The 14,917-nt window shown below is 33.2% G+C and overlaps 2 protein-coding genes across 2 annotated transcripts; one reads left to right on the forward strand and one right to left on the reverse strand.

The window, feature by feature from the left end:
* Positions 1-309: 309 nt before the first annotated feature.
* On the reverse strand, positions 310-6,858 carry LOC128184505 (tripartite motif-containing protein 2-like). Its single transcript, XM_052854029.1, has 2 exons — positions 6,609-6,858; positions 310-1,826 (listed from the first exon to the last, which is right to left on the reverse strand). Exon 2 carries the CDS (start codon positions 1,794-1,796, stop codon positions 855-857), a length of 942 nt encoding a protein of 313 aa, XP_052709989.1. The 5' UTR covers positions 1,797-1,826; positions 6,609-6,858; the 3' UTR covers positions 310-854.
* A 5,569-nt stretch (positions 6,859-12,427) lies between these two features.
* LOC128186060 (uncharacterized) lies at positions 12,428-14,256 on the forward strand. Its single transcript, XM_052855788.1, has 3 exons — positions 12,428-12,564; positions 13,427-13,541; positions 13,850-14,256. Exons 2-3 carry the CDS (start codon positions 13,428-13,430, stop codon positions 14,183-14,185), a joined length of 450 nt encoding a protein of 149 aa, XP_052711748.1. The 5' UTR covers positions 12,428-12,564; position 13,427; the 3' UTR covers positions 14,186-14,256.
* Positions 14,257-14,917: the final 661 nt, after the last annotated feature.

The raw sequence follows: 14,917 nt of genomic DNA on the forward strand, positions 1-14,917 counted from the left end.
AACTTTTTGCTTTAAGGAGTTTGATAATGCTGTATATACAATGTAATATAATACTTAAACGGTCTAAAATGATTGCAAATACTTAATACACCCTTACTTAATAAACCATTCTGACGAAACAAAATTATAAGAAAACTTCTATTGACAACTAATACCGGTATTGTAATAAATTTAAAGAATATGTAATTGATAAATAATGGTATAAGGATCAATTATAAGTTTTCCTGGATTTTTTGTGCATTATACGTGTATTTACACTATTTTACATGCAAACACAAAAAATAAACAAATTTAAACATTTAAGCATACAAGTATGCATTTTAAACAGTTAATGATTTGGAATACTAAGAATACAAACGCACAATGCGAACTTTTATATATCACGTAGAAATCACATAGAAATCGATTTACCTTCAATTTTATTTATTTTTAAAGGAAAATACATTTATTGACATTGGTACATGTATAAATCACACAGGAAACATTTACAAATAAGGAATGATTTCAAAACAGTTAGTCTGTCCTCTCTCGTTCAAAATCTAATTGCACGTCCTAAAAATAATCATTGCAGCATTTGAAACGGTTAAGGAGTTGGGGAAGCTGAGTGATCTACTAATTACACACCAGATCTGCTTTTATATCTCTTATATGTTTTAGGCCATAAACTAATTTACAGTTTTAACAAATTCCTAGTATGTTGGTTTTAAAAAACGTTTTCCTATATTTCTATAAATAGCTCTCTGTCAAAAAGAGGTAAATATAGCCTTAAAATTTTAATTAAGACACATCATGTCTCAGATTCAAAATATTTTACACAAACATAGTCATAGTGATAGTTGCATTTTTGTGAAATCTCACTGTAGATATCTAATTTTCTTGACCTTTCCTTGATGATACTCTCCGACGTACAGCTCATCTTCGCTTCCAACACCGAGGCAGTAAGGCTCCATCAGAGAACATCCCGTCGATACGAAACTAACCAACTGACCAATGGGATCCAGAATGTGAACACAGTTGTTTTCTTGGTCAGCGATCAAGATGTTAGCCTGGCTATTCGTGGCGATGCCTTTTGGGTAAAACGTTGGGTACATAGCTGCGGCTTGCTTACCGTGGTAGTGGAATTTTAAAGTCCCTCTGACGTCAACAACAGTCACGCGGTTGTGATGGACGTCTGAGACGCAGACGTCTTGATTTCGATTTTCCGCAACGAACGCCGGGGAATCATACAATGGATACCCTTTTTGGTCCAATTTATACTCTCTCGTCTTCTTTGCTTCCCGGAAACCTACTACTCGCGCTTGTTTTGTATCGTCTGAGCGCATGGCAACCAAGATGTCGCCCGATATTGAACTGCAAATTCCCCATGGTTTCCATCCTCTCAACTTCAAAATTTCCTCCGTTGTACTGTTGCCCAGCAGACGACAGACCTTTCGTTCTTGCCAGTCAACGTAAATAAATCTTCCTGAGACTGTTACATCGAAGTCATCGGGGGAATTTCCTGAAATTGTCTCCTTTTCATCTTCGCAAATATGCGTTGCTGGATCTATACGTTTGATGCTGTTATCGTCTCCACTGACGAAAATGTAATTTTTCCAGACCCTCATCCGCCATAGTGGCTGACAATTTGTTGAAAATTCTTCCTCTACATTTGGTTGATTGAGAAACGCCCGCGAATAGGAAATATTTGATGCATCTGGCAAATTGGAAGATGCGTCAGGGAAACTTGCCGAACGTGGACACTTCTTCTTGTGAATTAACCACGACCATAAGGACTTAAGAGTTTCTATGAGGTCCATTGGTAGGTAAAAATGAAGTTTCCAACGACTCTGAAAAGAAGGAAAATACTTTTGTTTAAATCAATGCATTATTCGACCGATAAATTTAGACTTTTTGACATACGAATTTTATTCATCTTAAAACCAATACAAGCTTTAAACATATTTAATTTGATAAAAATTTAGGTTCTTGTTTGATTCATATTCATTACAAAACCCTTCCTTTTCATTTGTCTGTTCAAATAAAGCAAACATTAATTTTAAAATGACCAAGTTTTTTTTCATACAAACCTTCTCAAAGGGTTTTGTTGAGCCAAACTAGCTATTACAAAACGTTTATTCTTTATAAATATAAGTTAACTTGTGTATTTCCTGTCTGAATTTAAGATGTCCGTATTTTAAAATTTACAATTTGTGAATTTGTTCTAAACTTCAGGTTGCCTCTTTTTCTATTTTTTGACCTTTTTTATCAGAAACTAAATATATATGATCAAATTTTTCAAAATCAAAAAAGATAAAAATTGCTTTGATTTTGCTGACCCATGTTCTAGATAATTGGTTGATATATTAAAATTTGTTTAAATAAATGGTTATAATATATATTATATCTACATATACATGTACAATGTTTAAACTATTTAATGCAATATTTGCATTATCTCGATCAGCTCATTCTTTGTCATGTTAGCACGGAGTATATATAGCAGGAAGCAATGGTTGCTCAATCTGCGGCGGACCCTGATCATGATCTGACAAAAGCTAACACTAACAGCTTCCTAATCTTGTAGACAAAGGCAAGTTGTTAAGAGGAATTTCAGAAACGATAGTTTCTTTAATTGAAACATTGTATAAAACACACAAGACAACAACGAGTTTGTCGTCATACAGAAAGATCAAACGTGATTGGTTGTTGGTCTAATAAAAGCTTTGTTCTAGCCAGTAAGAAATATTTTTAAAGGTCCGAATTACTTTTCTTATTTGATCAATATTTTTTTGTAAGTTTTTACCCTCATTTTTAACCTTGTGTCAATAAAATGTATGAGTATCTCCTTAAAGCAAAGTGTAATGTTTTCTGTCCTGTTTTGAAAGCAATAAAACATTCGAATGTTGTATAATGTACTTCACGACGGAAAGGAATCAATTTTTTTAATTGCAATTTCAGAAAGAACGCACCAAAATAATATCAAAAATAAGAACGTAATTGTATTTTTCTTTTGGGTGCGTCATTAACTAAACATTTTAAGAATGGGCTGTGTCCCAAACTGGATAACTTGTTTAAAGCTGCCTGAAATGAAAACAGTGACAATCTCCGTCTGGTTACTTGGTTTTCTATCTAAACAGCATTAGAGAAAGGTTACAAAAAACTTGCTTTGCTTTTTTTAACGCTGCATTTTCTTTTTAAATATTTTGTACTTAAATATGATAACAATGCATAGTAACTTAAGATATTCTGGTTAAAAAATAAAGCCTAACGAAGATTGGCGGAATAACTGTCAGTTATTATTACCATTAAAATAACAAACTCTTTGTTCTAAGATGTAAGAAGAAAAAAATTATACAAACCCCTGAAAAGTTTCATTGAATGTGTCAGTAAATTTGATTTGATTTACAACATACTTAATTATGTTCAGCAAAAGCTAAAGAGAACGGTTCACATTTTTTCTCATCGGAAGTTGTAATTTTTTTTTTTACATCGTTGCGAAGCTTTGCAGCTGTATGAAGAGTACAAGTATATACGCTATTACATGTAACGAATGCGTCCTTTCACAGCAGGCATTGTTGTTTTCATAACCTCGTTGATAATGATCTTTTTTTTTTTTTTAAATCAGCGGCATATTTTATACGCCCATGACTATCTAATATCTAAAAAAGATGTTTCCTTAAGCTTTATCGCATGCATGGATGATATTCAGCCGATGGTCATCTAGGAAAAAAATTGACGATTCGGAAGATATCTGCCTTTTTCATTCTAATCAATTGATTTAACAATATCATAACTTAAAGTCCATGTATGTTATAAATGTAATTGTAATGTCGATTAAACTTACACTGCATAATGCTATAACTATATGATTAAATACATCAATATTCAAAGCGCTGATTTTCGGTAAGCAAGATAAATGTACATTCATGTTAACACAAAACGTATTCTTCCTTAAATCTATACATAAGTAAGTATTTATAATGCAATAACTATTGCATGTGAACCGCTTAGATTATCACATTCCTAGAAGATAATACGATTAATGAAATGGTAGTTTCTAACAATCGACAGAGAGAAACACTAGTATCTATATACCTGTACGCGTGGCTGCAGAACTATAGCTTTTCGTGGAATTTGGAGTTTATAAACTTAATTGCTACTGTTCCTTATATGGCAAACAAAAGAAATGAATTTCATGGCGTACAAAAGAGGACTAACTGACTACACATGACTACATGACTACACATGACTACATGACTAAATGACTACACATCTTTGTAACATAATATTAATTTTAGACGATTAAAATGCAGTATTCGTTATAGTTTCCTTGAAGTTGTCCCAGTAAATTTGACACCACGCCTAACAAGCTGCATTTTTATCGTGAGAACAAAAAGCAAAATAATTTCAAGGGTATTAAAGGTCAGTGTTCATGCTGTCTTGGTTAATTTTGATGAAATTGATAAACCGTCGTGTTTAAAATGATTTAAGAAAAATTCGTGCGTAACTTGCTTGATGCATAAAAATTCTTTTATAACAATGATATTCTAATGATAGATGGTGAATGGATTAAGTCAACAATCAGATAGTGAAAACTTTCAAGAGAAAAATAACTTGTTAATTATTTAACATGATCTACATAGGCACGTAGCATTAGGATTGAGGCTGCCCCTCCCCCCGTTTCCTTATATCCAAACAACATTTTTTTTATATAAAAAAATTGAATTATCACGGAGTTTCCCCACCCCAAACCCCTTTTTAGTAGCATTGATAAATGGGAGTGAAAGTAAGTAAAGACAGTGAAATTGAAGATAAAGAAATAAAGAAGTTATATGCGCATCCCCCAGGCCATAGGATTGACATGAATTTGAAAAGGGCTTTTTTTCTGCTTGTCATGATTTTTTGGATTGAGACCGCCCCTCCTAACTTTTAAAAACGATGCTATGTGCTTAATACATGCAAACCATAAACAATAATTAAAAGTAACAGGACTACAGCTAGACATCCAAGTTTTCGACTATTCTAGTATGATCTTATGCTGAAAGTATAAATCAATGGTTTTTGAGATGTACAGTGAATACAGGTATTACAATTATTGCTTGGTGCAGAACTGAAATCCAAGGGAAAATTGAATGACCCGCATTTCCCGAGGTGCTACAGTCCTGCAGCTAAGTTGCTATTTTACGCCAAATTGAAACACAACATTTCATAATCATTATGCATTAATTTTTGTACTATATTTATTTGCTAGCATACATGTACTTGATAGAAGCGTGCACGTCTTTTGTATTTTTGGTTAAGCGTAAACTATCGGTACCCAGTTTTTACTCGACATGCTTAAATTTAGCAGCTATCAAATTCGTTCCTTTCCTGGAAGTAAGAGAATCCACACAGAAAAAGATCTTTCAAAGACATTGTAAGAAATTCACAGTTATTCCACGAAAGTGGCAATAACGCTTTTGGGTAACACTGGAGTGATATTTTATACTGAAATCATTTCAAACAACTGTCACCTGAACAGATCAAAGGAAAACCGGATGCGTGTAAATGGAGACAAACATGCAGCTGCAACACGGTATTACGTAATACAGGCTGCGCATTGTACTGTGTAAGCGTATGCAAGCAAACTTTTTAAACAAGGTGTGTTAGCTCGTAAATTATTTTTTTTTCTGTGAATTGTGCTTTCATGGCGATTTTCTTTCTGAAATTCGTAAACATGTATCTTGTATCGCCATTGCAAATCCCACTTGTAGGGCAGGTGGTGCCTAATTTGAGCACAACTTTAGCGCCATTGAAGTACCATCTCATGCTATGTTTTATATTTACTCAAAAAATGTTTCAGTGAAATTATGGTGAACTGGAAAATTACAATGAGTTGAATAATTTCTTTTTATATAATAGACCGACATTGAAGTGCCAATGGCATCACAAGTCGTCTTGTGTTAAAATGAGATAAATAGTTTCCTTTCAACCATGTACGTTCTCTCGATTAATTGTTAGATATAATAGTGCTTTTCATTTCACATAATGTATCCCAAGATTACCAAAAATTACTGGGTTAAAAAGAGAAAAACCTTCAAATTTCTAAACGCTTTAATTATTTGATCACTTCTTTGATAAAGTTTAAGTTGAGAGCAGCATGCTCATACATGCACAGTAGCAAATGCAGGTTTATTTTTTAAATGCACAATTTTTGGAGGTAATGCTATCTTTCCTTGTCTTAAACCTAAACCTCGAAACACACACACACACACATATATATATATATATATATATATATATATATATATATATATATATATATATATATATATATATATATATATATATATATGTTCACACAAACACACACACATACACACTTTTCTATCGAAAACTTGAAAATACCCATTTGAGCTGAATTTGTTAGACAAAACGTGGATAAAGTTTAATATTGACAAATCTTTAAATGCACTCGTCTACTACTCGCTTTATTTGAAATACTGAAGTTTTAGAAAAAAATATAATTGCATTTTGCTGTCAAAAGCACAATTAAGCAATAAAAAAAATACCTCTTCTATGCATATGTACACGTACATGAATCCGAAAATGCAAATACCAGCATTTTAAAAAAGAAAATCAAAGGTTACCTGGTTCTCGGGACAGGTGAATATCGTCTGTTCCAGGTATCACTTCTTTTCCTTTTTACCTTTATCTTTGATCGCACGGCGGTATATCTGTCGTTATTTGAATTGGACTTCTAATTTACCGTGCAAATTTTTAAAAACGTCTGTCAGTACCGTTTGCTGTAAGTAAAGAACGACAAAACAGAATTGGGTCTGTTTTTATTGGTTTGGTTTGTATTAAAAAATATACCTGAGGCGAGTCTACCGATAGTACAATGTTAATATGCTTTTGCCGAGGTCACGTGATGCTATTGTGGGTTACCCCGACAAGACAATGCGTGGGCCGACATCTCTGATAAATTTTTTTTAATAAACTGTTTCATGAAACGCGCGCAAATTCCAGGAAACTATCCCGTAAATTCCGATTTTAGGAATGTAATTATCAGTCTAGAGAGTTTTTAAACTTTGGGGTTGGTTTAATACAAGTTTAATTAAATGACAAGGTATGAGAAACCACAGGCAGGATGACCCGGTTTTGTGGGTTTTCCAAATATGAATGCAATGAGTGCTATAATAAATAAATGTTTATCTTAATAATGACGTATATTACGCGTTGAATGACACCTGTTCCTCCAAACTGGATGTGATGTCATATGAAGACTTAGCATAAATAAAAAAATAAGAATATCGATGCGGTAGAAGGACAATCGAAACAACTCCAACTATTATACACTTTAGTTGTGTGCACGGGAGGTCACATTTCGTACTTTATTTGATCTTACATCCAATGTCGGATGATCCCACAATTGTTAAGACCCCCCCCCCCCCTTTATTCTGTTTTTCTTTATTGTCAAATTGATTGACAATATGTTATGTTCTTGATAGTCCCAGCCAGATCACTAATATTACTTATAAATATTTATGTTTAAAGCGTAGGGGCCTTGGTACATGTAGTAAATATATATCTACAAATCGGGTATTTGTGAAGTATGCATGTCATGTGTGAGACTGAAGAAGACATTTTATAACTCGTCCATTATTTGGTCCATATAGTCATTCCTTTCATACCGTGGAGTCTAGTTACACTATGTCTATTCTTTAATACTGTGTGATTTAGAGCAGTTAAGGGGAGCACCGCGCCCCTGTACGGTGATATTAAATAGGTCACATTGAATCCTTTTAATTGGTTCGTCATTTTTTTTTTCAGGTTACGAAATAAGACAAAATATCGCCTACGAAAAACACCGTGTTTGTAAACAGTCTGCATTAAATATTTTTTTTGTGGAACGTAATATTTTGATAATTAATAATAATAATCGCCATGTATTGCATATTCCCGGGGATCAGTAGAAAGAATATAATAGTTGTGTTTATAGGGCAGTAGTATTAAAAAAGTTCGGAATACGACTAGTCAATTCAACCCCCACCTTTTGGATCGCGCTTTAAGAGGGCTTGAATGTTAAATAATTGGGGCATTTTTCGACTGTATTTATTCTTTTCAGAAGAAGAGCTCTAATAAATGAAAGATATAGGGAAATACTCACCTTTAAAGTTAAAAAAATGTATATGGAATTTTTCTTAAAAATACAGTTTATAGCCTAAAATATCATTTCCAAAAAAATTAAGGTAAATCTGATTTTCAAAAGTAAACAAAAAACCAAACAGCGTCAAAATAAAAGCTTCCGCTTTACAAAATAGTTACACAAAGAGCCACGTTTTGACCAAAAATTTTGTTTCGTTTTTTAATTTCGAGAGAATTGTCTATCTTATTTAGTTTTCTCATTAATAACGTGTTTTAATTAAAAACAAGATTATTGGACACATCCAATGCCCATGAAATTCCATGAACTACTTTGCTTCGCGTTGAAGAAATGGGGATTCAATATATATATAGTATATAACTCTTGTTGCAAAATTCAAGACAGCAACTGTTAAACCTTTTTCTACTAGACAGACATATTTTTGTTTATAGCCGCTTACAAAATTTGGTCGCTCTCTGACGCTTTGCCGACATTAAAAGCATGAGAGAGAGAGAGAGAGAGAGAGAGAGAGAGAGAGAGAGATTTCAGTCTTTACTACACAGTATGCATAAAGACACACCAAAAGAGCCCGGCTTTCAGTACTTCAGTACTTGATTAACATAGGTGTACAGTTAATGAGTGACCTACATGTAGGTCATAATTTCAATTTGCGTGGCAATTTTATTTCAAAAAAGTGTGCGCCAAAAAATTATCTCGCTTATAATTTGGAATTGCAGAGGATGTAAACTTCATGGTACACCAGTGTATGGAATTGGAAGATTTTCGACCTTTAATTGACAGATTGATGAATGGCACAACTTACATGGTCAAATGCAATGGAAGTTTAGAGCAAACACTACTGCAGCTATCTAGGAATTAAAGTATGTTTAGCATTGCAAATGGTTTTGTTATATTAAACATGTGATCAGGCACGTAGCATCGTTTTTGAAAGTGGGGGGGGGGGGGGCAGACCCATCCGAATAATCTTGACAAGCAAAAAAAAAAAAGACAATTAGGAATTTTCCTAAATCTTCAAAATCCTAATACGTGGAGGGGGGGGGGGGTGCTGGTGTACTATATAACTTCAATTTCAATCCTAATTTCCTTATTTTCATATCAATTTTTTACATGCTCCTAAAATAGGGGGGGGGGGGGGAAGGGGGCAACTCCATGATAATTCAATTTTTTATATGTAAATTTTAAAAAATTAGTTGCTGCGAGAAAAAGTGCCCCCCCCCCCCCGATGCTACGTGCCTGGTGATTACGATTTGCTAACTTATCACACGAGACTTTAGAGAAATGTTTAAGCAATCTTCATGCAACAACATGTTGCTTCCTTTTAGTGAATTAGAGACTTTTCTTCGCCATTTGTATTCTTACTTTTGATTATTAGAGATGATCGTTTCGGAGCAACAGCTTAATTTACAACTCGACGGTTACATGTACCTCAGTTCATGTTTACACACCTACATGTTTATCCTGGATATACATATATTCGCCTACAAGGAAATAATTTGAAAAGCAGACTTTCTCTTGTAAACAAAATCGCTTCGTAGCAACAATTTAATGAACAAATTTAAGTTTATATGGGTACTCATGAGGAAATCACAGAGTTTAGATTCAAACTATCTCTCTTTTAATTGGTGTAACATTTTTCCTGCATTCTAATGGTGTTTGAGACGTACTTAACAATCTTATAAATAAAACATAACGCAACGTACAGAGATGGCCACTTTTTAATGTTCAGTTTGGTGCTTATTATTTTTTCATTGATTAAAATATAGGTGTCTGCAATGCCCAACTTAGATCAGACTTAATGCCAAGTCCAGTCTTTTTATGTGTTAAACATTGAAAAACGTAAGGAGAGAGTTATTCCCTTTAAACTGATAATCAGCGTGAGTCAGAGTCCTATTTTGTCCCTGATCGCGTTATCTGCATACCCGGATGTCACTGCCCAACTTCACATCCTTATCTTCTCATTAACCTAGAATTTCTTGCAAATGACCAGACACCTAGAATTTCCCGACAATTAATGATTTTAATGAATAGTTAAATAACAAAAAAGTCCACTTAAGGTGCATTGCCGTACTCAACAAAAAAGAGAGATATAGCCCCTACTATATAAATTAATTTTATTCTTTTAAAAAGAAGAAGATAGTTTAATTGATTGATCGATTGATTGATTGATTGATTGATTGATTGATTGGCAGATGAAACCCATTATAATTTGTGTTCCTTGACTATTGTCTACTCAGACTTGATGCTAATACTAAAGAATCTCAACAACTATTTTTAAGCCATTACAGTAATTTTACTTTAAAGTTTATTTTTCGAAACTATTCTGTGTGGTCTACGGCATGTAAAATATTTATATTGTTCAACATATACAGAGGAGGAGGAGGTGACCCACATAGGACAAGTGTCCGTTGCTTTATAAACATACGTGTGCATGTTATTCGAAATCGAGGTCAATAGGTGAGTCATTTTTGAGCCACGAAGTGTAACGCATTTCTTGGGTGGTTAAGATTGTGTGGACACAATATTCATGATTAAATGTAATCTTCTATACCGGCATTATGTACGCAAATGTGAAAAATGACTGGATAATAAACACTACAGAATTATTAGACAACTCGCTCCAGACATTCCATTCATTCATGTTTGGGAGAATAGTAAAGAGTACAAATGTATTATAAAAATATTCTTGTAAATAAGCTACAAGAGATGGCCTCTTTAGATGATTTTTTTTAAAGGTTGCATATTATGTAATTATAAGTTGTCTTGGGGATAAGAGCTCTTGCACGCACATAACAGGGTTACGGTCAACTTTGATGGAAAAAAATCACTTTCAAGCAAAACATGGTGTGCCTTCAACTTTAAACATTGATAAAATTTTTAATTTTTAATTTCCCTTTTCGACTTTAAAGTGAACGAATTAAGCTGTAACTAATTCAGTCTGGGGGTTTTACGTCAAACGAAGTGAATTTTTGTTATACAGCACATGCAGCCACAGATAAAATAAATGTCCTATACACCCCCCCCCCCTTCTTTTCACAAGCAAACCATATCGCGATTTCAAGTGACTCAGAGCAAAACCCAGTTCACACAGAACAAAACCCGTTTTATATTCAAAGTTTTCATTAGAAAGAATTTCCCTTTATAAACACACCTTACTTAGCTGCAATGTCAAGTATAATTTTGATTTCCTGTCAACCTTGTGTGTTCACACAAATTCCGGTAAAAAAAAAGAAATTTTAAAGATCAGAGTTATAAGAGAGAAATTTTAATCGACAATCGCGTTCCTTTACGCTGCACATATTCACATTTTAAAAGCCATCCGACCTTAGAGTTTACACAGAAGTCAAGGCTGTTTGTTTTTCTATCTTTGTATTTCATCCTTGTTTAAGGTAATTTTAAAAAGATAAGAGTTAGAGAGGAGGCTTATTTCCTACTTCTTTTTTTTTACCTCAACTTTTATGTTCAAACACTAACTTTTAAAACAAATTGAATTAAGGTTATCGGAAAAAATGTTGTAAAAATACCATGCGTAGATCCAGATAATTTTTCCTTGGAAAGGGGGGAGGGGGGGGGGGGGGGTTCCGATGTCTAATTTAAAGATAAATATGTCGAATACAAACTTTTTTTTTTACATCTCTGTTTTGTTCTATGTTGGTTTTGTGTCATCGTTTTTATAACATAATTTAACATTTACCTTGAAAAACCAGTCTTCACAAATAGTTAAAAGATCATTCATAAGTACATTAACATCAACACTCCCATCGCCGCACGAACATAAAATCGAAACATGCTTTTAAAAACAATGCATGGATTGATTTATATTTTTGCGAATTTTCAATTCAAATTAAACAGATATCCAATTTATGAAACTGTTTTTAAAAAAAAAATGGCAGTTTCGTTCACTGTCTAAATATACAAATTTACAATGTCCCCCATATTATCTACCTTTAAACGTACTAATTAATATGCATGTACATATGGACCGTTTTCTATAAAAAAAAAAAAAAAAAAAGGTTATTTGTAGCCATTGCCCTTCGCTATACACTTGATAAATAAATGTAGTTGATAGAGATACGTGCATGGCAAATTCTTCATAATGGTTAGATGGTTATGGTCTTTTCTTCAAAATCCGAGTACATGTAATGTTTCTTTTAAAAAAAAAAAAGAAGAGATAAATGGGGTTTTAATAAAAAAAAATATTGGTCAGTATTTCGTTTATTTTCCTCTTTACCTCAAAAACAATGCAGAATTGAACAGAACAGCAGAATAACCCGTGGTCAGCCATTTTCAGTGTTCAGGGACAGACTTCCGTGTTTTTCACTGACCGGGAAGTCAATCCGCTATACCCCGGGGGTAGGGCATTACGTCGCACCTATACGTGTTATTAGAAGCACGCCACAACACCGGCAAAACAGAATTTGACCGGGAATAATTCACACAAGGTAAGATACATGTTTGTTTAGAATATTTACTCTCTAAAATATGTATATATTTTTTTTATTAACAAGAAATGTGTTTAAAGAAAATAGTATTTTTAAACGGCACAAGCTTATGTGTGATAAAATATATGGATATAGCTGATCGTGATTTTCTAATTGCAACATATATATTTAAAGTCTATAGGCAGACACGTAGCACCGTTTTTAATGTAAAGAGGGGGAGGGCAAATTCATCCAAAAAATCTTGACAAGCAAACAAAAAGGGGAATTCTAAAAATCATGAAAATCCTAATGGGGGAGGGGGAGGGGGAGGGGGCACAGCATCGCGTACCTATTACTTCATATAACATCAAAATTTTACTTTTACATGTATTTTTCCTTCCTTTCGATTCCAATTTTTTACATGGTCCCAAAAAGTGGAGGGGAGGGGTTCACTTTTTATTTTATTTTTATTCATAAATTTAAAAAAAAAAATTACTGTGAGGATAAGTGAGGAGCTAGGCTTCACCCCTTGAAAAATGACGTTTTCACGCGTTTTTCTGACATTACATACAAAGTGCAGAAATTGAGTTTATAAATTGTTAGCGCAAGAGAGGAAATTATGGGAAAAGTGAAATCATGCCCTGAGTTATTCCCCTCTTTGATCGCAATAATAAGCATATCCCCGACATGTCAGTATGTTCTATACGATTTGAACAATATTATTTTCTTTGCCAGTTTAGGAAAACAATTATTTTTATGTATTATTTAAATTTTGATTAAAAAATAATAAAACAGAGCTGAAAATACTCAACTTCATAATTTCAAATTATTTCTCACATACAAACAATGAGAACAATTTATAATGTTGTTTTTATTTTGACAGTATGGGTTTTTTAAGCAATCTGGACATAGCTTTGACCTGGATTCTCCCCTGTCTGTTCATTGTGGACGGTTCAATAAAAGTCATCCCATTCAACATAGAACTTTTTGGAGAGATCGTAAGACTTCTCATTTTAAAAAAAAACTTTCTCATTTATGAATAATAACACTGACAAGTAGCAAATAAGAACAATGTAATTTTTGTAAATGGTTTGGCTAAAAATTATCATAATGATTATATACTATTAATATAATAATTATCATGGTAAATGTAGTGACACATTGCTTGGTTGGCTGATTCTTGGTTTAAAAAGCATAAACTGTCCCAACCAAGTTTATACAAAAAAAAAATTATTGTACTCGTATAAATTGGGTAGCCATTAAATTCATTTCTTAATAAATATGAAATTTACAATTTGTTTTGTAGTCACGAGAGTTCCAGGATTTCTCCAAAGTTTGCCCTTTGACCTGGGTGGGATACACCCCCTCGTCGGATAATTACCGGATATTTGTCGGCGTGTACGAAGTGGCGTGTAGTATCGCCATCCTCATATCCGATGAACTAAAAACTGTGGCCACGGCAATTCTCACCTTCATTTCAATCGGAGCAGTTTTTACCCATGTTTCCCTTGGAGATACAACATCCGCTGTTCCTCCAACGGTGACCGGTGCCTTGTTTTTGTTCCTGTTCATTAGATCGTATGTGAAGTCATCCGTGAAAGCACCCAAACATAAAGTACCAAAGAAACTTAAAGTCAAATAAACTATTACGATATTGCTTTATTGCATTGTTTATTTATTGTGCTTGATATAAAGTAATAAAGCATTTACACATCTTTATCCTTTTCTTTTTTCTTTTTGTTTACTTTTGATCTTGTGATATTCTTTCTCAACAAAAATGATGTCTTGAACTCTTCCTCAAAAATATTTGATCATTTTCATCTTATAAAAATATATTAGATTCTTATTTTGTTTTGTTGCATTGCCATTTTTAAAGCTTTTTTACACTTAAATTATTTGTTCATTTCATTCAAATATCTAGTTACAGAGTCCAATTTTATTGATTTTAATTTTTGCGACATTCATCGCCATTAACAAAACTGTTTTTCCTTAGAGAGGAGCTGTGCTTAACTTCTGCAACAACAAAAAAAAACAGGCATTATTGGTTTTGGAGTATTTAAATCGTGTTAACTGAATATTCAACAATTATCAAACTTAAGAAATCTACTAATAACAAATGATATCTTGACACGGATTAAAATATGCAAAAGAATTAATCAAACAATTAGTAATATGTGGTCATAATTATTGAAAAAAAAGTATCTCAGAAGAAGAAAACCACAATGAAAAGGGGGGAAAAACAATATACATGTATTTACATTCGCAAATATATATGTTTTCTTATATGGACCCATAGAAGATCTTTTTATCAGGTCAAGTGGTTATAATTTTGCCCTTAAAATGATCACCGCACGTGCATATGGTTTAACAGTTG

The sequence above is a fragment of the Crassostrea angulata genome, chromosome 5 (assembly GCF_025612915.1).
Source record: "Crassostrea angulata isolate pt1a10 chromosome 5, ASM2561291v2, whole genome shotgun sequence".
NCBI lineage: Eukaryota > Metazoa > Mollusca > Bivalvia > Ostreida > Ostreidae > Magallana > Magallana angulata.